The 19,234-nt window shown below is 39.7% G+C and overlaps 2 protein-coding genes across 2 annotated transcripts in view; both read right to left on the bottom strand.

Moving 5' to 3' along the window:
- Positions 1-7,901, bottom strand: part of LOC116690868 (macrophage mannose receptor 1) — a 13,782-nt gene extending 5,881 nt beyond the window's left edge. Inside the window, exons 1-4 of the mRNA XM_032518070.1 lie at positions 7,835-7,901; positions 7,329-7,403; positions 6,595-6,723; positions 5,495-5,671 (exon numbers count right to left, since the gene is read on the bottom strand). Of these exons, the coding sequence (XP_032373961.1) occupies positions 5,495-5,671; positions 6,595-6,723; positions 7,329-7,403; positions 7,835-7,901 (448 nt within the window). The remainder of the gene's footprint in view (positions 1-5,494; positions 5,672-6,594; positions 6,724-7,328; positions 7,404-7,834) is intronic.
- Positions 7,902-14,872: 6,971 nt separating this feature from the next.
- Positions 14,873-18,284, bottom strand: LOC116690869 (uncharacterized). The gene is made up of 8 exons (XM_032518071.1): positions 18,110-18,284; positions 17,894-18,023; positions 17,348-17,421; positions 17,099-17,188; positions 16,457-16,669; positions 16,206-16,369; positions 15,173-15,285; positions 14,873-15,096 (listed from the first exon to the last, which is right to left on the bottom strand). Exons 1-8 carry the CDS (start codon positions 18,282-18,284, stop codon positions 14,934-14,936), a joined length of 1,122 nt encoding a protein of 373 aa, XP_032373962.1. The 3' UTR covers positions 14,873-14,933.
- Between the last annotated feature and the right edge of the window lie 950 nt (positions 18,285-19,234).

Here is a 19,234-nt window from a genome sequence, read left to right on the forward strand (position 1 = left end):
TGAGAGAAGAAGAAGAACTCAGTGGAGTTAATGAAAGTTGATTTAACCATAGACATATATATGTCTATGGATTTAACAGTCAAAAGTACTTTGAACACGTTTGAAGTAGTAGAGAAAAAAGGAGCTTTTAAACATTCTTATTTTTAATTTTCATCATTATCAAATTTTTTGACATGATGACCGATGAATAAATCTCATGTTTAACAATATTACATGTGTGAAGTGTACCTAGAGGGGGTGCCACTTTATTGAAAGTCCAGGCTGAAGCATTAACATTATCTTCTTCTTCTTCCATTTCCACTAAAAAATAAACATCAAAGACAAATGTAGACAACATGGTGGTACATAAATACATATAGTAGATAATGTATAACATGTAGACACATAAACAGAATATGTTAAAGTACCAAGTTCCTGATGTGGGTTTCTCTTCATCCTGACCAGATGTTTGAAGTCCTGCTGCAGTCCTGTATTAGGGATGTTAGGGGGGCGTCTGGTCCGCTGTGATCCTCTACACTGGACTTCTGCTTTGAGGCTGTGATTATCGTTTTTCATCAATTTGGCAGCCAATAAGAACGTGTTGTGAACAGGAAGTGTAGTGTTGGGCAATACGGCAGCGTTTCTTATGAAACATAAGCAGGACTGAATTAAATCTAAAATGTGGCCTAAAATAAGAATGTGTTAACCCAAATGTTTGATTACATCACAGCTTTGAATTTGGTCATTTTAAAAGCATTTGCTGCCTATGTGTTGTCATGCAACATACTCTTACTAATTTGTGGCCATAAAATGCTAATTTCTTTACACAAAATAGCATTTTGTGGCAACGCCATTGACCAACCATGATGTGGACATGTTCTGGCTATTTCGGCACACTTCTCAGTAAACACATTGCCTCGACGTTGGCTGGTGGCGCACAATTGTTGTTTGTTTGGTCGGAAACTAACGCATGGCATCTGTGTAAATGTGTGTCTTTGTAATAAGAATCGTCAATTAATTACTTGTTGTTTAACAGTTTCAAACTTACACTGGATATGACAATCCGTTTATTTAAAGTAACAAATTAACTGCACTTCTTTTAATTGTTATCCTACACTTAACCGCGGTCAAAAAACTGACCTTGCTGTGCGCAACACAGCTGAACCACTTAGGCCACATTTAAATAAACTTTTACACCTCTAGCATCACACGCTGGTCAACCAATGAAATGGCTCCAACATTGGCTTATTGGCGATGGAATCAAAATGCGTCGGGAGGATGTTGCATGTGGACTGTTTGCTCACTGGGCCAACGTCCGAGACGTCGTCCTGCAGTGTTTCAGTGACATGTGGCTGCTGTTTCCATGACTTAAATGTAATCTCTAAGATATCTTTTCCAAAATAAGGCCCTATGTTATGTTACATTTGTATCAGATTTTAACCCTAACCCTAAAAAATGTTGTGGGAGGATAGGGATTAAATTGAAGGGAAATGTAAGATGAAGTGAAGGCGTTTAAATACCTTGGGGTCTTGATCACGAGTGAGGGGACGATGGAACAGGAGACTGGTCGGAGAATCAGAGCAGCGGGGGGGTATTACATTCCATTTAACGTACCGTTGTGACATAAAGAAGGCTAAGACGTACTGAGGTTAACACCTTTAAAAATAACAGTCTTACTAATCACATAGTATGTTGCCATAGTACCTGATTCAGAGTTTCGCTGAACTAGCTTTGTGAGGCCTCATTAGGTCTGGACATTCCCGGCTACAGCCCAAAATGTTTTATGAAGAGCCCCGGATGTCTCGCTCTCTCTCGCTTTTTTTATTTCCAAAATCATGCTGTATTTGTTGCTATCACCTAGCGAGCGTCTCTAAGTATGGAAAGTTGCGAAAGGTGCATTTTCGGAGAAATCGTTACTGGACTTCTGCTTCGGAAGGCTGTGAGGGAAATGATCAAGTTTACAGTGTACCAATATAAATTTCTAAGAAAGTGTGTGGGTTTTAGTTCTGCTTTGAAGTGTTGTTTGGTTAGAAGCTAATGTCTCAAGTCTTCCCGTTTTAGGGTGTGTCTTATGGTGTTAACCCTTGTTGTGTGTCTGCAGCATCTTCCCCAAAGCTACAACGATGAATAAAAAAAAGTATAACAGTTCTCATTGAAGTTCATTGTTCATCATACTGAGAACAAACATCCATCTCTCCTCCCCTTTACCTGTTTTTGTCTGTTTACAGGAGCATATCCCAGCATGCACTGCGTGAAAGGCAGAAACAGATCGACCTGCCAGTGTTAGGACTGTGGGAGGAAACCCATGTGAACATGAAGGAACATGGAAATGCAGCGAACACACCGAGACCAGATCTGGTTCTGTCTCATCTGGATTCAACATGTTACAGCCTCCTGAATACGGTTGGTCCTTCTCTGGTGATTAATTCAATGTTGGCTGTTGGTTTATCCATAGCAACAATATAAAATGTTACAAATAAACAGGAAATATAAGTGTGACATCTCTAAGAATGAAAAATAGAAGTACATTTGAAGTTATTCATAATTAACAGTTTAGATCCCCTTCAAGCCAGACACTTTATTTCCCTAAATGCAGGTGTTGGCAGTCAGATACACCATGCCTGTACTATATACAATGAGCCAGTTGATATCATTGTGCTTTTATGATTCAGATTCAGTGTTTAGGAATGTGTCTCTTACCTTTCAGTCAGATCACTTCCATCTCCCACCTTCAGCTCTCAGACCAAACCAGTATCCATCAGCTCCTGAACTATCCACGCTGTATTCATCGAGTACTTTCTGACAACAGAGACAGTTATCAGATATTACAACACTATACTCAAATAAACACGCAGTAATTCACAGACTCACAGTGAAGACCTACAGAAAATTTTCTCAGCTCGAAATTGTCGTATACAACAAACCGCCATCTATAACCAAAGAGCCTCTAAACCAGTAGAGGACAGTAGTGGCAGTAGCTCAGTCCGTAGGGAGTTGGGTTGGGAACCGGAGGGTCACTGGTTCAAGTCCTCGTATGGACCAAAAAAGAAGGGAGTGTAGATTAGTGGGTGGAGAGATGCCACTTCACCTCCTGGGCACTGCCAGGTGCTGTTGAGCAAGGCACCGTACCCCCCCACCCGCTCAGGGCTCTGGTTCAGCTGGCAGCCCACTCAATTCTGACATCTCTCCATTAGTGCATGTATAGATCCTGAGCATGCGTGTGTGTGTGTGTGTATACTGCAGCGCTAACATACTCATCTTCTTCCTCCATTTCCTCTGAAAAATCATCACACACTATCTACATTAACCACATTAAATCCCCCTTTTAAAATACACCATTTTCTTTTTTCCAAATAATTCTTTGATACATAAGCTCTTCTTTAGTTGACTGACACAAACACATTAAATCTTATCATTCCCAATGTTCAGTAAAGTGAAAAGAAAAACCATAATGATCATAATTTGAAATAGACGGCAACTTCCTGATTTATGTTGGTTGTTCTACATTAATGAAGATAGTTTCAATCAGCATTATGTAAGAAAAAGACAACATGTTGCAGCGTTTTTATTCAATGTGATAAAACATGAATATGCTTCTAGATAGATGAATAAAAAAAACATTTTAGAAGTTAATATTCCTAACATGCTGAAGCCAAAATCTCTGAGGACATTCTGTTGAGAACGAGTGATGCAGTGCCCCCATTTTGGCCAATGAGTAGCAACAAAATATGTCACATGATACACAGGAAACAGGAAACTGAGCGGTCTGTCTGTCCCTGTCATCAATCTGCTGATATACAAATTATAAGCATCACATCTCTAACAAAGCAGAACAACATTCAGGTACATTAGCATACCTATCTCATCAAATATCTAAATGCATTCAAATCTAAGTGTCTATTTTTATTCTGAGACACATAAAAAGCTTTGAAAAATAACTCACTGTAAATATTTCTTCCCTTTATTCTATAAAATCAATTCCCTGAACATGTTTAGTTCTGAAGACAAAACATTTAAATTGTGAAGTAGAAGAAGTCTTCATAGTTTGATATTTATGAGCCAGTTGATATTATCATGCAGAGTCTGACTGCTGTGTTTAAACAGATAAAGGCTTCATTATGCAGATCCATCTTGTTTTTCATCATCAGTTCACTGGTATCCATTTATCGGTGTCTGGACAGACATTACACACTGACCGTCAGTAGCAGGAGGAGGCTGTGGGTGTCCAGTAGCTGTGGGAAGAACATGATGTTTAGATCAAGGCTGATAGATTTTAGGATTCAGAGTGTTTAGGAATGGTCTCTTACCCTTTCATTCAGATTACTTCCATCAATCCACTTCCATCTCCCTCCTTCAGCTCTCAGACCAAACCAGTATCCAGCAGCTCTGAACTACCCTTGTGTGTAATTAAGTGCATCCTGACAAGAGAGAAACAGTTATCAGATATTTAAACACTATAACTATATAATCACACTGTTATCTAAAGACTCAGTGTTCAAACCTGGAGAAAATACATTTCAATTTAATAATTGTGTTCATGGGCGTAAATTTCATTAGCAAGCTAGCCGACGCTACGGAAGTAAATCTGTTTCATTGGATTTTAAAATATAAAACCTGATGAATTTCTAGCACTGAATATATTCATGCACTGAAATTATTTCACAACGAATTTCAGTCGTAATGACATCACTGGTCAGCATACACACACACACACGGCATTATTTATTATTCATAAGTATGTTAATGAGAGACGTATCTCTGCCATTCATCTGACTGCTTCTCTGAATCTAGAATCGATTGCTTTTCTTTGGGCTCCTGGATGTGAACACTGGATTTTAAACATCCCATTCTGAATTTGGCTTTTTGAGTTTCAGCAAGATGAAAATATATGAGTTGAAATTTATACATTGTATGTCGCATCTTAGTTTTGAGAAAAGAATCCCACGAGCCCCTCAGACTTCTGCCTAGCATTAATGTAAAGATAGAAAACCAAAACAGTGGACCAAACCACTGTGAGGCAGTGGACCAAACCACTGTGAGACGAGGGAGGAGGGACTCTAAATGTTTCTAAATATAAAACCCATTTGTTGCCCGGTTTGCATTTGTATTATTTTACACAATTATTTGTAGTATTTAATTATCTACCATACAAAACGTGGTTTTAAAGAAATTTTTCAGAGGGGATAACCCCCAGATTGGGTGGGTCGTGAACCCCCCCAATTTCCATTTATGTGTGTAATAAAAATATCCAGTTTTCTCATTACCTTTTCTGCTTGACTTTGTACAACAACCAAATCTGAACTCCTTCCTCTGCAGTCTTGTCGAGCTTCTTCCCAGGTTTTCTGATCAGGAAGTCTAGCGTTATTATACATATAGCAGTTAGAGTTGGTGTGTTCCCATTTCTTCTGACAGGCTGTACACCGTGTCCCTGAAACAACAGAGACCAACAAATAAAGAACATTACAACATTATGATGTTAATATTATTGGATCTAATTAATAGGATCTGAACATACCTTTATCTTTGGGGCAGTAGGCATCAATGCTCCACTGAGCTCGACTGACGTTGAGTTTATTCCAGTTTGTCTCCAGGTCTTGTATTTGTTTTGTTAAGTTGTTCCTCTGGGTCTCCAGCTGCTGGTTTTGGGTCTCCAGCTGCTGGACGTCTTCAGTCAGGTTTGTGATCTTGCTTTCTAAGACAGTATAGTTTTGTGTCAGGTTGCCCAACTGGACTGTCAGATTGTTGTTGTCCCTCATCGGGAGTAAACAATAGAATAGAATAGTGTACTTGTTGGTGAAGTCTTTAAGTCACTGATATGATGCACTTTGCCTTCATCGCAGCAGGACGGTTTATGATTGATTCAAATTTAGACTGGCCACATTCATTGTTGTAATGTCTGTTGAAATCTTTTACAGACACATGGTAATCTTAGAAGACAAGCCACACGTGAGTTCAGTCTGTGCTCGGTTTATCAGCTTGCCAGCGTGAACAACATCCGGTCTCGCTCTTCTTTGGCTCTCAACTCTCTCTAGAACAATGACCCCTTTAGGTCATTACCTGTCATTACAATTGTTATGCTTTGTGTTACAGAGGAACAAGATGTATCAACATATCAACACATTCTCACTCAAAAAGCGACGCTTGTTCAGGTGTCTTCTGCATTTCTTATTGATGCAAAAAGTACCATATTCAGACACATTTGGTCGGGACTCTTGGCATCACATTATGACGCCCTTTGTCAGGACCCTTTGTGTCACGCAGATTTTCTTCCATACTACTCGCTACCTTTGTCGCTCTCAATACTACGTCATCTTACAGCGCCGCGGTCGTGCTGCTGCTCTGGCCGGTGCATTCCAAGGAGATGCTAAAGGTGATTTATGCATCGGTATCCGACACTGAGAACAGGTTTATATCTCACACACACACACTTTTTGGGATTTGTTTAAAAGAAGAAAAAAAAAATACTAAATCACCTGACTTAACATTTAAGTACTTTTATGCATACAGTGCATGTGTATTTTCTCATCGGGGCTTCTGTCTCATTCTGAATATGGCAAAGTCATCATTTATATATCAAACATTGTCATGCATGGACTGCCTGTTCAGTATACTTACGGTGGTAGACGACGACTGCTATGATGACGGACAGCAGAATGACACAAAGAATCCCCAAACAACAGGCCAGCCGCTGATACTGGACATTACAACATCTGTTGTTTGCTTTCTTGTCTTGGTAGAATTCTGCTGAGACGAAACACACAAAGACATTTGCAGTCTAAGTTAACCAAATCAAGAAAGTATCTTTCAAAGATTGTGTTTTAGTACAAAATTATTCTTTTTGTCAATATTCTATACAAGGAAACCCTGTCTGGGGGGGGGGGGGGGGGGGGGGGGAGAGAGGAGGAGAGAGAGAGAGAGAGAGGAGAGAGAGAAGGTACCCGCTTAATTCAACTAACTCAGACTGCTGAAGCCTGCTGTCAGTTTCAGATATCTTTAGAATATATTTTAACAGAACGAGGACTGTAGATCTGGTCCCGCATATCTCACACTGCAAGCAAATTAGGAAAAGATCTCTTGAAATCTCAAAATTCACATAACATGCAACAGCTTAAAAACATGGAAACCTCTCCTAAAAGAAAAAAAAGATTTGAGTGATTATGCTTAACTATAGCAGTAGAAACAATAACTATATAACTAAGTATTTATAGTGTTTTTGTAGAAGTAGTAGTGGCTGTAACATTAGCTGCACATGAAGCACTCTGCAAACACTGTCCTGAAGAAAATAGATTTTAAAAAATACAAACTTGACACAGTTCAAAATATTTCAATTATAATATTTGACAACCTACCGTTTGTGTCAGCAGTTAGTTCAATTGTTTCACTCCGCCCCTTCACCTCATCGTACACAGTTTCCTCCTTTTCAGCTGAAAGTGTCAATGACACAATCTCAGAATTACTATTAGGGCTTGTATTTGACCCAAGATACATAGACCTTATTATACCAAATTATACTAATTAGAGCGCAAAAAAGACGATCTAATACACTGTAGAAACCATTTTACAAGATTATAGTCTAGATATAAATAGTTCCAGGTCATATTCTTAATATGCTACAGTTAGACGCTATTCCACCTGTATCACCAAATTGTGCATCTATTTAGACACATTTAATTTACATTTTCTGATCAGAACTTTATTTTCTATCTAGTATTAGTGAAGAAAATACCAGTACAACAAATTAACATTGCATATGATCACATAAAACACAGATACAGTATCTGATCCACAGCAACAGCATAAGTTTCAAGATATCTATTATTGATATACTCGATTTCAAAAAAAATACTAAACGTACCTTGGGATTGAGGATGTTGGTTACTTTTGAATACAACCGAAGCGTAGCTAACCTCCTCCTCCGCCATGGTTACAGTCGCTCTGTTGGGTTCAGTCTGACTAGCGGGCGGATACATTAAGTACTGCTGTTTTAAAACCGCAGCGCATCTGAAAGTGTGAAAAAAAAACACTTCTGCTGTTGGTTGAGAAAGCAATTTTATCTGCAGTCAGGTCTGTGATCATGCTTTCAAAGACAGTCCAGTCTTGTGTTAAGTGGTCAAACTGGAGGGTCAGATTGTCGTGGTCTCTCCTCTAGTTCTCATCCTGGAGTTGTCTTTGGACAAATTCAGATGCTGCATCAGTGTCTCCAGCTGCTGGTTTTCTGCCGTCAGTTGGGCGTTGTTCGCAGAAATGAGAGAACTACAGCAACAGAGAGAGGATGTTGTTGAAAAGTGTGAACCTGTCCTTTAAATAGAGACTACCACCAACAAGCTAAGACAGTGGTACTCCCAGTAGATACGAAGGCCCATGATGACTAACAGTATCAGCCAACACACCATCAATAAACCTCTTCATCACTGGGTGCTGATAAGACTCTGAGACACCACCATACTGCACCAAGAGCAACCTGCACAACTGCTTATCTACATATTTATCATTACGATTATAATTTTCGCTGCTTTTAGACTGTAATTTCCCATTTTACTGAGATCAATAAATATCTATCAGTGGAAAAGACCGAGAGAAGAAGAGAGACCTCTGGTCTGAGAGAAGAAGAAGAACTCAGTGGAGTTAATGATGTTGATTTAACAGTCAAAAGGTGCTTTGAATACATTTAAAGTACTACAGGAAAAAAGAAGCTGAACTTTAAACATTCATATTTTAAATCTTCATAACATTTTTTTGGCATGATTGATAAATAAATCTCATGTTTAACAGTATTAAATGTGTGAAGTGTACCTGGAGGGGGTGCCACTTTATGCAAAGTCCAGGCTGGAGCATTAACATAGTCATCTGGATGTCGACTGGATCACAACATGTTTTAAATTAATATTTTTTAATCCACTTCCAGGAAGATGAAGTCACACTGTCAGCTGCAGTGAAAGATACAGAGGCGTATTAAAGTTAACACCTTTAAAAATAACTTACCCTTACTGATGGTGTACCCTGATATAACTTCCTGTCTTAAACAGACCAATGCTGGTAATTACAAGGACGAAGAAGAGAGGCCATGCACCTCTACAGCCCAACATGGCTCTGTAGGATGTTCAGCATCAGCCCATGACTTACACTGAAGTTAAGAAGGCCTGGCACTGGGAAAAATGTAATGTTGTGTTCCTGTAGCTCCCTGTGAAACAGCTGTACGAGTTCTACTTAGAGAATAAGATTAGAAATACATATAGAAATCTGGAAATGGACCACATAAAGCTGCAGATAGAGACATGATTCAAAATGCAACAGCTATAATCAGATAAAGGTGAGTGAGGTGGATGAGTTTACTTTACAACTTGACAAATACACTAGGCTACTGCATTTGTACTTGTAGGATATAAAGAAGACTTTATTAAAGAAAGGCAAATTGTTTTTTACACATGGGAATGTTAACACGTTGGACTTCTTACGTTTTTTGTAGAATTCATGGTAGAGGGGTTGGTTTTTCCGGGCAGCTCCGGGGTCCGACCATCATGCTTATTTGCCATCACCTAGCAACCGTCTCTAAGCGAGGGAACCTGTGAAAGGTTTATTTTCTGAGAAAACACTGCCAAATCAGTCAAATAAATTTTAAGTTAACTTTTTTTATACTATAAAAAATGCGCACACACACACACACACGCACACACACACACACACACACACACACAATAGCAATCTTATGTTTAACAATATTAAACGTGTGAAACATACCTGGAGAGGCCGCATTAACACGGTTACATATGAGGGCTGTTAGGAGGCGTCTGCTCCGCTGTGATGATCTCTACTGGACCTCTGCTTTATCAGTGTTTGCATTTCTGCAGCTACTAATATAAAAAAATAATAATAATATAATATAATAATAATGTGAAGGGGAAGTCTAGGGGGACATTACTGTCTGCAGTGTCTTTATGAAATACTACATTTTGCCATTTCAAAAGTGTCTGTTCCTGTTTGTTAGCAGCTAATGTCTCAAGTCTTCTCCTTAGGGACAATTTAAAAAAAAAAAAAAAAAACTACTGATTAAAGCAGTATTTAGATACATTGATTCTGATGAGACAAGTGATGCAGCTTCCTCGGTTGACCAGTACGGACCAACAATATAAAATGTCAGAAATAATAATAACAGAAGAAAATCACATTTCAAGTTATTCACAACAACAGTTTAGTGTAGGGCTGTGCAATTAATTGAATTTCAATTGCTCCCAACGATCACCAAAATAGTATAATCGAGAAAACAAACGATTTTACCATGTTCTGTTTTGCAATAACACTCTTATTTTGTCTTGTGTTCTGAATGGCGCGTTAGCACATCTGCCCCACCCCCAAAGCCATAAAATCTCCCAGCAGTCAGGGGGGGGCAAGTTGTGTGCATGGCAACCGCTGGAATTTAAAAACCCAGCGTGAGTACAGATGTATGGAGGACCAGGTCTACCATATTTAAAAATAAATACAGAAATAAATAAATGCTCAATAAATAAATAAGCATACAATTAAGCCCCCAAAAATACAATAAACAAATAAATGTAGGTAGAAATTAAATTACAGTGAGACATAAATGTATATATCTCTCTTACATTAGCTTCTTTATTCATTCACCTTGTAATAATTACCTTATTTATTATTGTCCGTTATAATCTTCAACTTTATTTATTAATTACTTATTTTTTAAATGTATTTACTTCTGTGTGTGTTTAAATCTTTTGTGTTTTATTCTTCCGTTGCATTTTCTACCCTATTTATTTTCACCCCTGGTATTTATTTCTGCCTGTCAATTTTACATTTCTTCATGCATTCCTGCCTCATTATGCAAATGAGGAGGGGCTGGTCTTAAGGGGTCAACTTCTGCCCATTGGTTGGTTAGCATTTTACTGCATCGGGCGAATCTACATGCCACCGGCCACAGTCACAACAAGAGCTGAGGCATTTAGCAACTGTTTTTGAAAACAATGCTAACGTTATAAGTATTATTGACTTTATAATTTTTCGTTTAGACGCTCAGACAGAACGTGTGTTTCAGTTAGCGGCACACATGGACACAGATGTCGACAATGTAGTTTTTCAGAATGTGGAGGAAGCGGCCTATCTCCTTAACTCGGTCGCTAACGTTAACCACACCAGGGATAGCTGGCCTGCTTATATGCTGCCTGTGGACGCCGTGGAAGGACGGTTACATGCGGGTTTGCCTGTTGGTGCCATTGCAAGGAAAGTAACGTTATGTCGCACACACAGTGACTTCAGACTCGACTCCGACTCGAGGTGCGGGACTCGTGAACAATGTTTATTTTTTAGGAAGCGTCGGCTGAGCTTGCCGTTATTACCTCCTCCGTTACCTATAACCTGCCTACCTAACACGTAGTATCTGCTGCGCGCGGCCGCAAACACAAACACCGGCAGCTGCTCCGCCATTCATCATAAACTTGGCTTTAAAACGTCATACAACAAGACCCAAACAAAGAAGCGCTGAACGCAAAATAGGTTAGTAACCTGTGGTGAGTAAACATGTTCAGCTCAGCATTGGCCATCTAACGTTAGCTTGCTTGTTGCTTCAGCTACGACCTTCGGGAGGTTTACTCTGACTGTCGTTCGTTATGAGAAGATGAATGAGCGTTTGGTTACTTTCCAAACTTGTGGTAGTCAATTAATGTAGGCTAATCATTTACGTGTAACGTTATAACTAAATAAACTGTAACATGATCAACAGCTAATCTGTAATAATTAACGTGATGGCAGCCTGCGGGAAGTAAATGATTAAGGGTTAATCAATAATGAGGAAAGACCAAAACAATAATTGTTCATACAGAAGTTGATTGTTCACCATACTGAGGACAAACATCCATCTCTCCCCCCTGTACCTGTTTTTATCTGTTAACAGGAGCATATCCCAGCATGCACTGCGTGAAAGGCAGAAACAGATTGACCTGCCCATGTTTGGCGTGCTGACATTTTCAGGAAAAAGAGAACAACAACAAATGTTTGGCATAACATTTATTCAGTGTAATGGATTTAAATCTGAAACTGCTTCTAGATAGAAAGATACCACTCAACCATCAGCTGTATAAGTACATATAGAAACAGACTCTGGAACATTCTGCTGAGAACAAGTGATGCACCGCCCTCTGCTGGCCAATCAGGAGCAACACAATAAAATGTCATAGAAACAGGAAATATAAGCACTGCGGCTCTTAAAAGGGAGAAGAAAAGCTAACTGCAGGTATACGTTTAATCTGAGTGTCGGTTTTTCAGACACAAACAAACAGCTTTGAAAAATTGTGAAGTAGAAGTCTTCATAGTTGATATTTATAAGCCAGTTGATATTATCAGGCAGAGTCTGACTGCTGTGTTTAAACAGATGGCTGTGTCTCAAATCGCGCACTTCTGTACTAAATACTAACTATTTGAGTACATAGTGCGTTCACATTGTCGAAGTACGGTCAAATGCAGTGTACTTAAAATACCCGGATGGTGCACTCAAACCGGTCACAGAGGGCGTTTCTCAATACCAAGTACGCAAAGAACGGACTTGTGTTCTTGGGGAGACCGTACTTGCAGGTTGTACCTGGAAGACTGAACTCGCAAGTTCAGAAGCACACAAAACGCTGTTGACAGTTTTGAGACGAAGCGTTCTCCCTGTTTTTGCGCAACACCCCCAGCAAAGAGGGCGCTTTACTTTGATGTGTGTATTCATAATAAAGCATGGACGGTCACCTTTCACACCGCCTTTGTTTTGTTACGTTTTCATTTAAAGTGCTATTAAGTATCACGGGCCAATAACTTTATAAATAACGACACAACGGCGGGAAAAAAATCCTTGTAACATTGTTCGGGATTCAATTTTAATTGAAAGCAGAACAGAAACGTTAAAATAGGTATTAAAATTATAGATGGACTGGGTAAAGTTAGCCACTGCCGTCGGTTTACGTTACCGAGAAGCAGAAGAGGAGCCTGAGAGGGAGGAGAGCCAGGATGAGGAGGACAGATATATATAACAACAGCGGTAAAAATTGTTTAAAATATCTTACAATTGTGGACCTGGCTTTGCTGCAGGGGTCTGTCTAAATGTGGGGCCAGAGGGGTCTGTCTAAATGTGGGACCAGAGGGGGCTGTGAGCTGCTTGACTGACCGGCTCGCGAGAGTCATTCCCGGCTGGCGAGCTTGCTATGCCCGCCGGGGTTTGCGGAGCTTTCCAACTCCGAAGGCTTTTTTAATTCACCATCAATTTTCGTTGAACGGCCTATACTCAAAATCTTCACAGCTGATTTCTCGCCTTAAAACATCTTAAAAATGAATGTATTGATTTAATAATAGACGTAAATTGTGAAAATATGTGTACCGGAAACCATAAGCGCTTTACACCCGAATTGAATGCTGGGATACCTGCCCGGCCAAGTTCACACAAGTTACCATCCGATGTATCCTCGGTAAAATGGGCGTGTCGAGATCACATCCGGGGATTTTAACTGTTCTTGGCAAAATGCTAACTTGTGTATTGGGTCAGTACTTTGGCCACCAAACATGACGTTTCACAAGAACACAAGGACACAAGTCCATAGAAGAACACATATTGAGAAACGCCCAGAGTTAAGTGTAGATTGATGCACACTTTCCACACTCAACGGTCGCCATCTTGGCTACGTAGCGGAAGGGGCGGAGCTAACAACCGTTGAAAAACTAGATAGCGGCGGCCGATGACGCGATAGCGAGACCGACGGAGCAATACAAAGTTGAACGTGAGTGTTTTTGCTAAACATATAAGCCACTTGTAAATGTATACTTGGTTAATTTTACAGTAGATAATACATTTTTGTACCACGAATTATAACGTTTATTAGTACCGTAATTTGACGTGCTAGCAAGCCAACCTTAGCTAGCTAACAGCGGCAGTTTAACCATATTGGCAAATAAGTTATAAGCTAACGTTACATGTGTTGTAGTATACTGTTGTTTGTCCTGTTTATACTGCCTCCACCTGATGTAGATCCTGTATAACCCGTCTCTTCAGGGACAAACGAGGAGTAGAGGGCCGTCATTTAGGGGCGACGATGGCCATCAGACCGTAGAAGGATCTCCTGGAGAGTCTGCTCCCCCCTCATGTCCCCATCCCCTACGGCCTGGGGGGAGCCTGCAGAACTACAAGCACATTTTTAAATAAAATTATATTAAAAGTATTTAACTTTGTTATCTTTTGTATTACACGTTGCATGACTGTAGCAAACATATAATGAATATAAAGGAATGGGTCCATTTAAATGTCAATTCTGTTACCTCTGCTTTCACTATTGTATTGTCACTGTATGAAGACCATTTAGAACAAAAATACAAGTTATATAAAAGATGTAATGATGGTTTGTCTATTAGGTAAGTTGTAAGGGGTAATGCATCATAACAACAGTATTATCTATGGGCAACAAGGATGTCCTCATGAAACCGTTGAGCATTAAAATGAAAAGTAACGTAATGAATATTTACTTTACTTATTTTTTAGAGCAGAAACATAAGTATATACATAAAAAGAGTGGACTGCAAAGAATAGGTATAATTAATGAATTAAGAGTGCAGTAAGAACGTATAATACGATACAGTTGTGTGTATGGTTTTCAGCTAATGGGGGGGGGGGGGGGGGGGTGACATGACGGCGGTGTCGCAGTCATCCTGGCGTGACACGGAGCAAATATATCACATTTTGTTTTTTGTTAAAATATCAAAAACAAAGCAGGAATTATTTTTCGCGAAAACAATAGCAGACTGGAATGCTCTCCCTGGTGAAATTCCCAATTGTACAGAAGAAGAAGGGATGAAATGTGATCGTCATTTCCGGTAAGTTCACATGGTAGTGCGCGATTTGAGACAACACTCCTATCAAAATTTACAAGATAGTATGCAAGATGCAAGATAGTACGTAGTGCACAAAGTGTACTTCTGTAAGTGCACTAAGGGAAGTGCGTGCTTTGAGACACAGCCTTTAAAGCCTTCATTACGCAGATCCATTGTTTTTTCTCATCACAGCTCACTGATTTCCATTTATACTTCTGGACAGACATTACACACTGACTGTCAGTAGCAGGAGGAGGAGGAGGCTGTGGTGTCCAGTAGCTGAGGGAAGAACATGATGTTTAGATCAAGGCTGATAGATTTTAGGATTCAGAGTGTTTAGGAATGTGTCTCTTACCTTTCAGTCAGATTCCTACCATCAATCCACTTCCATCTCCCTCCTTCAGCTCTCAGACCAAACCAGTATCCAGCAGTTCCTGAACTACCCTTGCTGTAGTAATTGAGTGCAACCTGACAAGAGAGAAACAGTTATCAGATATTTAAACACTATAATTAAATAATTACACTGTTATCTACAGACTCAGTGTTCTAACCTGGAGAAAATACATTTCAACTTAATAATATGTTTCAAATTTCATCTAACACATGGGGAGGACATTAAAAGAGCAATACACAGTTATGAATACACAATGGTACTTGTAGAGGATATGTGTAGTAAGTAGTCTGGCAAAGCTGTTTTATATTTACAGGTCTGACTTTGTTCGGGTTTTCTATAACCAGTGTGGAGCATGAAAGCACGGGGGGGGGGGGGGGGGGGGGTGAATTAGCAAGCTAGCCGACGCTAAGGAAGTAAATCTTTTCATTGGATTTTGAAATATAAAAGCTGTTGAATTTCTAGAACTGAATATATTAATGCATTTCAATTATTTCACATGCAATTTTTGGCGTAATGACATCACTGGTCAGCACACACACACGTCATTATTATTCATAAGTATTTTATAAGAGACGTATCTCTCCCACTCATCTGACTGCTTCTCTGAATCTAGAATCGATTGCTTTTCCTTGGGTTCCCCGATGTTAACGCTGGATTTTAAACATCCCATTTTGCAGCTGAATTTGGCATTTTGAAGAATCCCACGATTAATGTAAAGATAGAAAACCAAACAGTGGACCAAACCACTGTGAGCCAGTGGACCAAACCACTGTGAGACGAGGGAGGAGGGACTCCAAATGTTTCTGAACCTAAAACCCATTTGTTGTCCTGTTTGTTTGCATTCGTGTTATTTTACTACTTACACAATTTAAAGTATTTAGTTATCTATCATACACAGCGTGGTTTTAAAGACATTTTTTTAGAGTGGGATAACCCCAATTTCTCCCCAATTTCCATATATGTGTGTCATGAAAATAACCAGTTTTCTCATTACCTGATCCTCTTGACTATTTCCAACAAACAAATCTGAACCCTTTCCTCTGCAGTCTTGTCGAGCTTCTTCCCAGGTTTTCTGATCAGGAGGAGCAGCGTTATTATACACATAGCAGTTAGACATGTAGAGAAACCAGCCATTCTGACAAGCTGCACACTGTCTCCCTGAAACAACACAGACCAACCAATAAACAACATTACTGCATTATGATATTAATATTATTGGACCTAATTAATAGGATCTGAACATACCTTTATCTTTGGGGCAGTAGGCATCAATGCTCCACTGAGCTCGACTGAGGTTGAGTTTATTCCAGTTTGTCTCCAGGTCTTGTATTTGTTCTGTTAAGTTGTTCCTCTGGGTCTCCAGCTGCTGGTTTTGTGTCTCCAGCTGCTGGTTTCGTGTTGTCAGGTTCTGGACGTCTGCAGTCAGGTTTGTGATCTTGCTTTCTAAGACAGTACCAACTGCAAAATGAAAATGTTCCTCTTATTCCTAGTGCTCATACAATTTTCAGTGTTTTAGTCATGCAACTTGTTTACATTATAAAAACAGACTTCCATCCATTACAGGATGGACTCATGTGTTCCAAATCTATTTTATAAACAGTTAGCTAGTCTATGATCACTGAAACTGGGTTTTCTTTCTCTGATCATTCCTCCAGTTTACTCTTCTGCTGCAGAAATCTTGTCTGGGAAAACAGAGTGAACAAAAACTTCTCTAACTCAGACTTCTGAAGCTTCATGTTAGCTTCTGATAAACCTTTGAATACATATTTGCACAGAGCAAGTATGAAGAGATTACAGCAAGGAAACTGTTTCTATTTACACATGGGCAATGTGAACCTGTCCTTTAAATAAGGACTACCACCAACAAGCTAAGACAGTGGTACTCACAGTAGATACGAAGGCCCATGATGACTAACAGTATCAGCCAACACACTGCTATCAGTGGAGAAGACCGAGAGAAGAAGAGAGACCTCTGGTCTGAGAGAAGAAGAACTCAGTGGAGTTAATGATGTTATTGATGATGAATACATTTGAAGTCTTACAGAACAAAAAGAGCTGAGTTTTTTAACAATCATTTTTTGAACATAATGACAAAAAAATCTCATGTTTAAATAATATTAAATGTGTGAAATGTACCTGGGGGGGCTGCCACTTCATCCTCAGTCCAGGCTGGAGCATTAACATAGTTATTATCTTCTTCTTCCAATCCTCTGAAAGATTAACATCAAAACAACATGTAGACACATAGAGCTACCACAACATGTACATAAATACATATAGTAGATAATGTCTTACATGCAGACACTTAAACAGAATATGTTAAAGTACCAAGTTCCTCATGTGGATTCCTCTCTCATCCTGACCAGATGTTTGAAGTCCGCTGCAGTCTGTATGAGGGCTGTTAGGGGGGCGTCTGGTCGCTGTGATGCTCTACGCTGGACTTCTGCTTCGAGGTTGTGATTATCGTTTTCATCAATTCGGCAGCCAATAAGAACGTGTTGTTGTGAACAGGAAGTGTAGTGTTGGGCAATACTGCAGCGTTTCTTATGAAACATAAGCAGGGCAGAATTAAATTTAAAATGTGGCCTAAAATAAATGTGTTAACCCAAATGTTTGATTATTTTGTGTCATCCAATCTCCCACAGTTGTCTCATTACTTTTCCTCTTCATAAAGTCCAACACCCAATCTGAACCCTCTCCTCTGTCTTGTCGAGCTTCTTCCCAGTTTTACGATCAGGAGGAGCGTCATGAAACACATAGCAGTTAGAGTCTCTGAGAAACCAGCCTTTCTGACAAGCTGTACACTGTCTCCCTGAAACAACAGAGACCAACCAGTCACAACATTTTGCATTATGATATTATTATTATTGGATCTAATTAATAGGATCTGAACATAACCTTTATCTTTGGGGCAGTAGGCATCAATGCTCCACTGAGCTCGACTGACGTTGAGTTTATTCCCAGTTTGTCTCCATCTTGTATTTGTTTTGTTAAGTGTTTCCTCTGGGTCTCCAGCTGCTGGTTTTGGGTCTCCGCTGCTGGTTTCGTGTCTCCAGGTTCTGGACGTCTGCATTCAGGTTGTGATCTTACTTTCTAAGACAGTTTAATAATCGATGACCTGACACAAAACTATACTAACGAGCTGGCCCCGCTAGTCGACCACACTGAAATTTTGAAGAAGCAACAAGCAGTCAGTGTCATTCCCGTTAATCTGGATTGATTATTATATGGGGGCGGCTGTGCTCAGTGGTAGTGCGGTTGCCTGCCTCGGTTCGATCCCCGCCCCTGCAGTCATTGTCGAAGTGTCCTGGGCAAGACACTGAACCCCGATTTGCCCCCGGTGCTGCGCATCGTAGTGTGAATGTGTGTGAATGTTTATCTGATGAGCAGGTGGCACCTTGTACGGCAGCCTCGGCCACAGTGTATATGAATGTGTGGGAATGGTGAATGTATCCTGTAGATGTAAAAGCGCTTTGAGCATTGTTAGACTGGAAAAGCGCTATATAAATACAGCACATTACATTAATACAATGGTGTCACGCTAGTCAACCGCGTATTTCTCATAATGTCCCTTCAAAATCGCTCAGAAGAGTAACGTTAGTCACAGCGCTTACCTTGCTTTGGTGTTTATAAAGCATTAAATTTTCACCGCAGTAGTCGAGAATGATTTATTTCCAAATAGAGCTATTTGTGATTTTTCCAAAAATTACTTTTTATTTTTTCATATCGCAATATATAATCGCAGGGGGAAAAATATCACAATGTCAGATTTTTCAAATATCGTGCAGGCCTAATACAGTGCATGTGTATTTTCTCATCGGGCTTCTTTTTCATTTCTGATGTGGCAGTTCATCACTTATATCAAATATTTGTTTCAGAAAAAAACTGCTACTCTTATTCTTTAAGGTTTGTCCCATGTCTAAGTGTGAGTTCATGGACTGTCTGTTCAGTAAACTTACGGTGGTAGACGACGACTGCTATGATGACCGACAGCAGAATGACACAAAGAATCCCCAAACAACA

Source organism: Etheostoma spectabile, chromosome 6 (assembly GCF_008692095.1).
Source record: "Etheostoma spectabile isolate EspeVRDwgs_2016 chromosome 6, UIUC_Espe_1.0, whole genome shotgun sequence".
In the NCBI taxonomy this organism is placed as follows: Eukaryota; Metazoa; Chordata; class Actinopteri; order Perciformes; family Percidae; genus Etheostoma; species Etheostoma spectabile.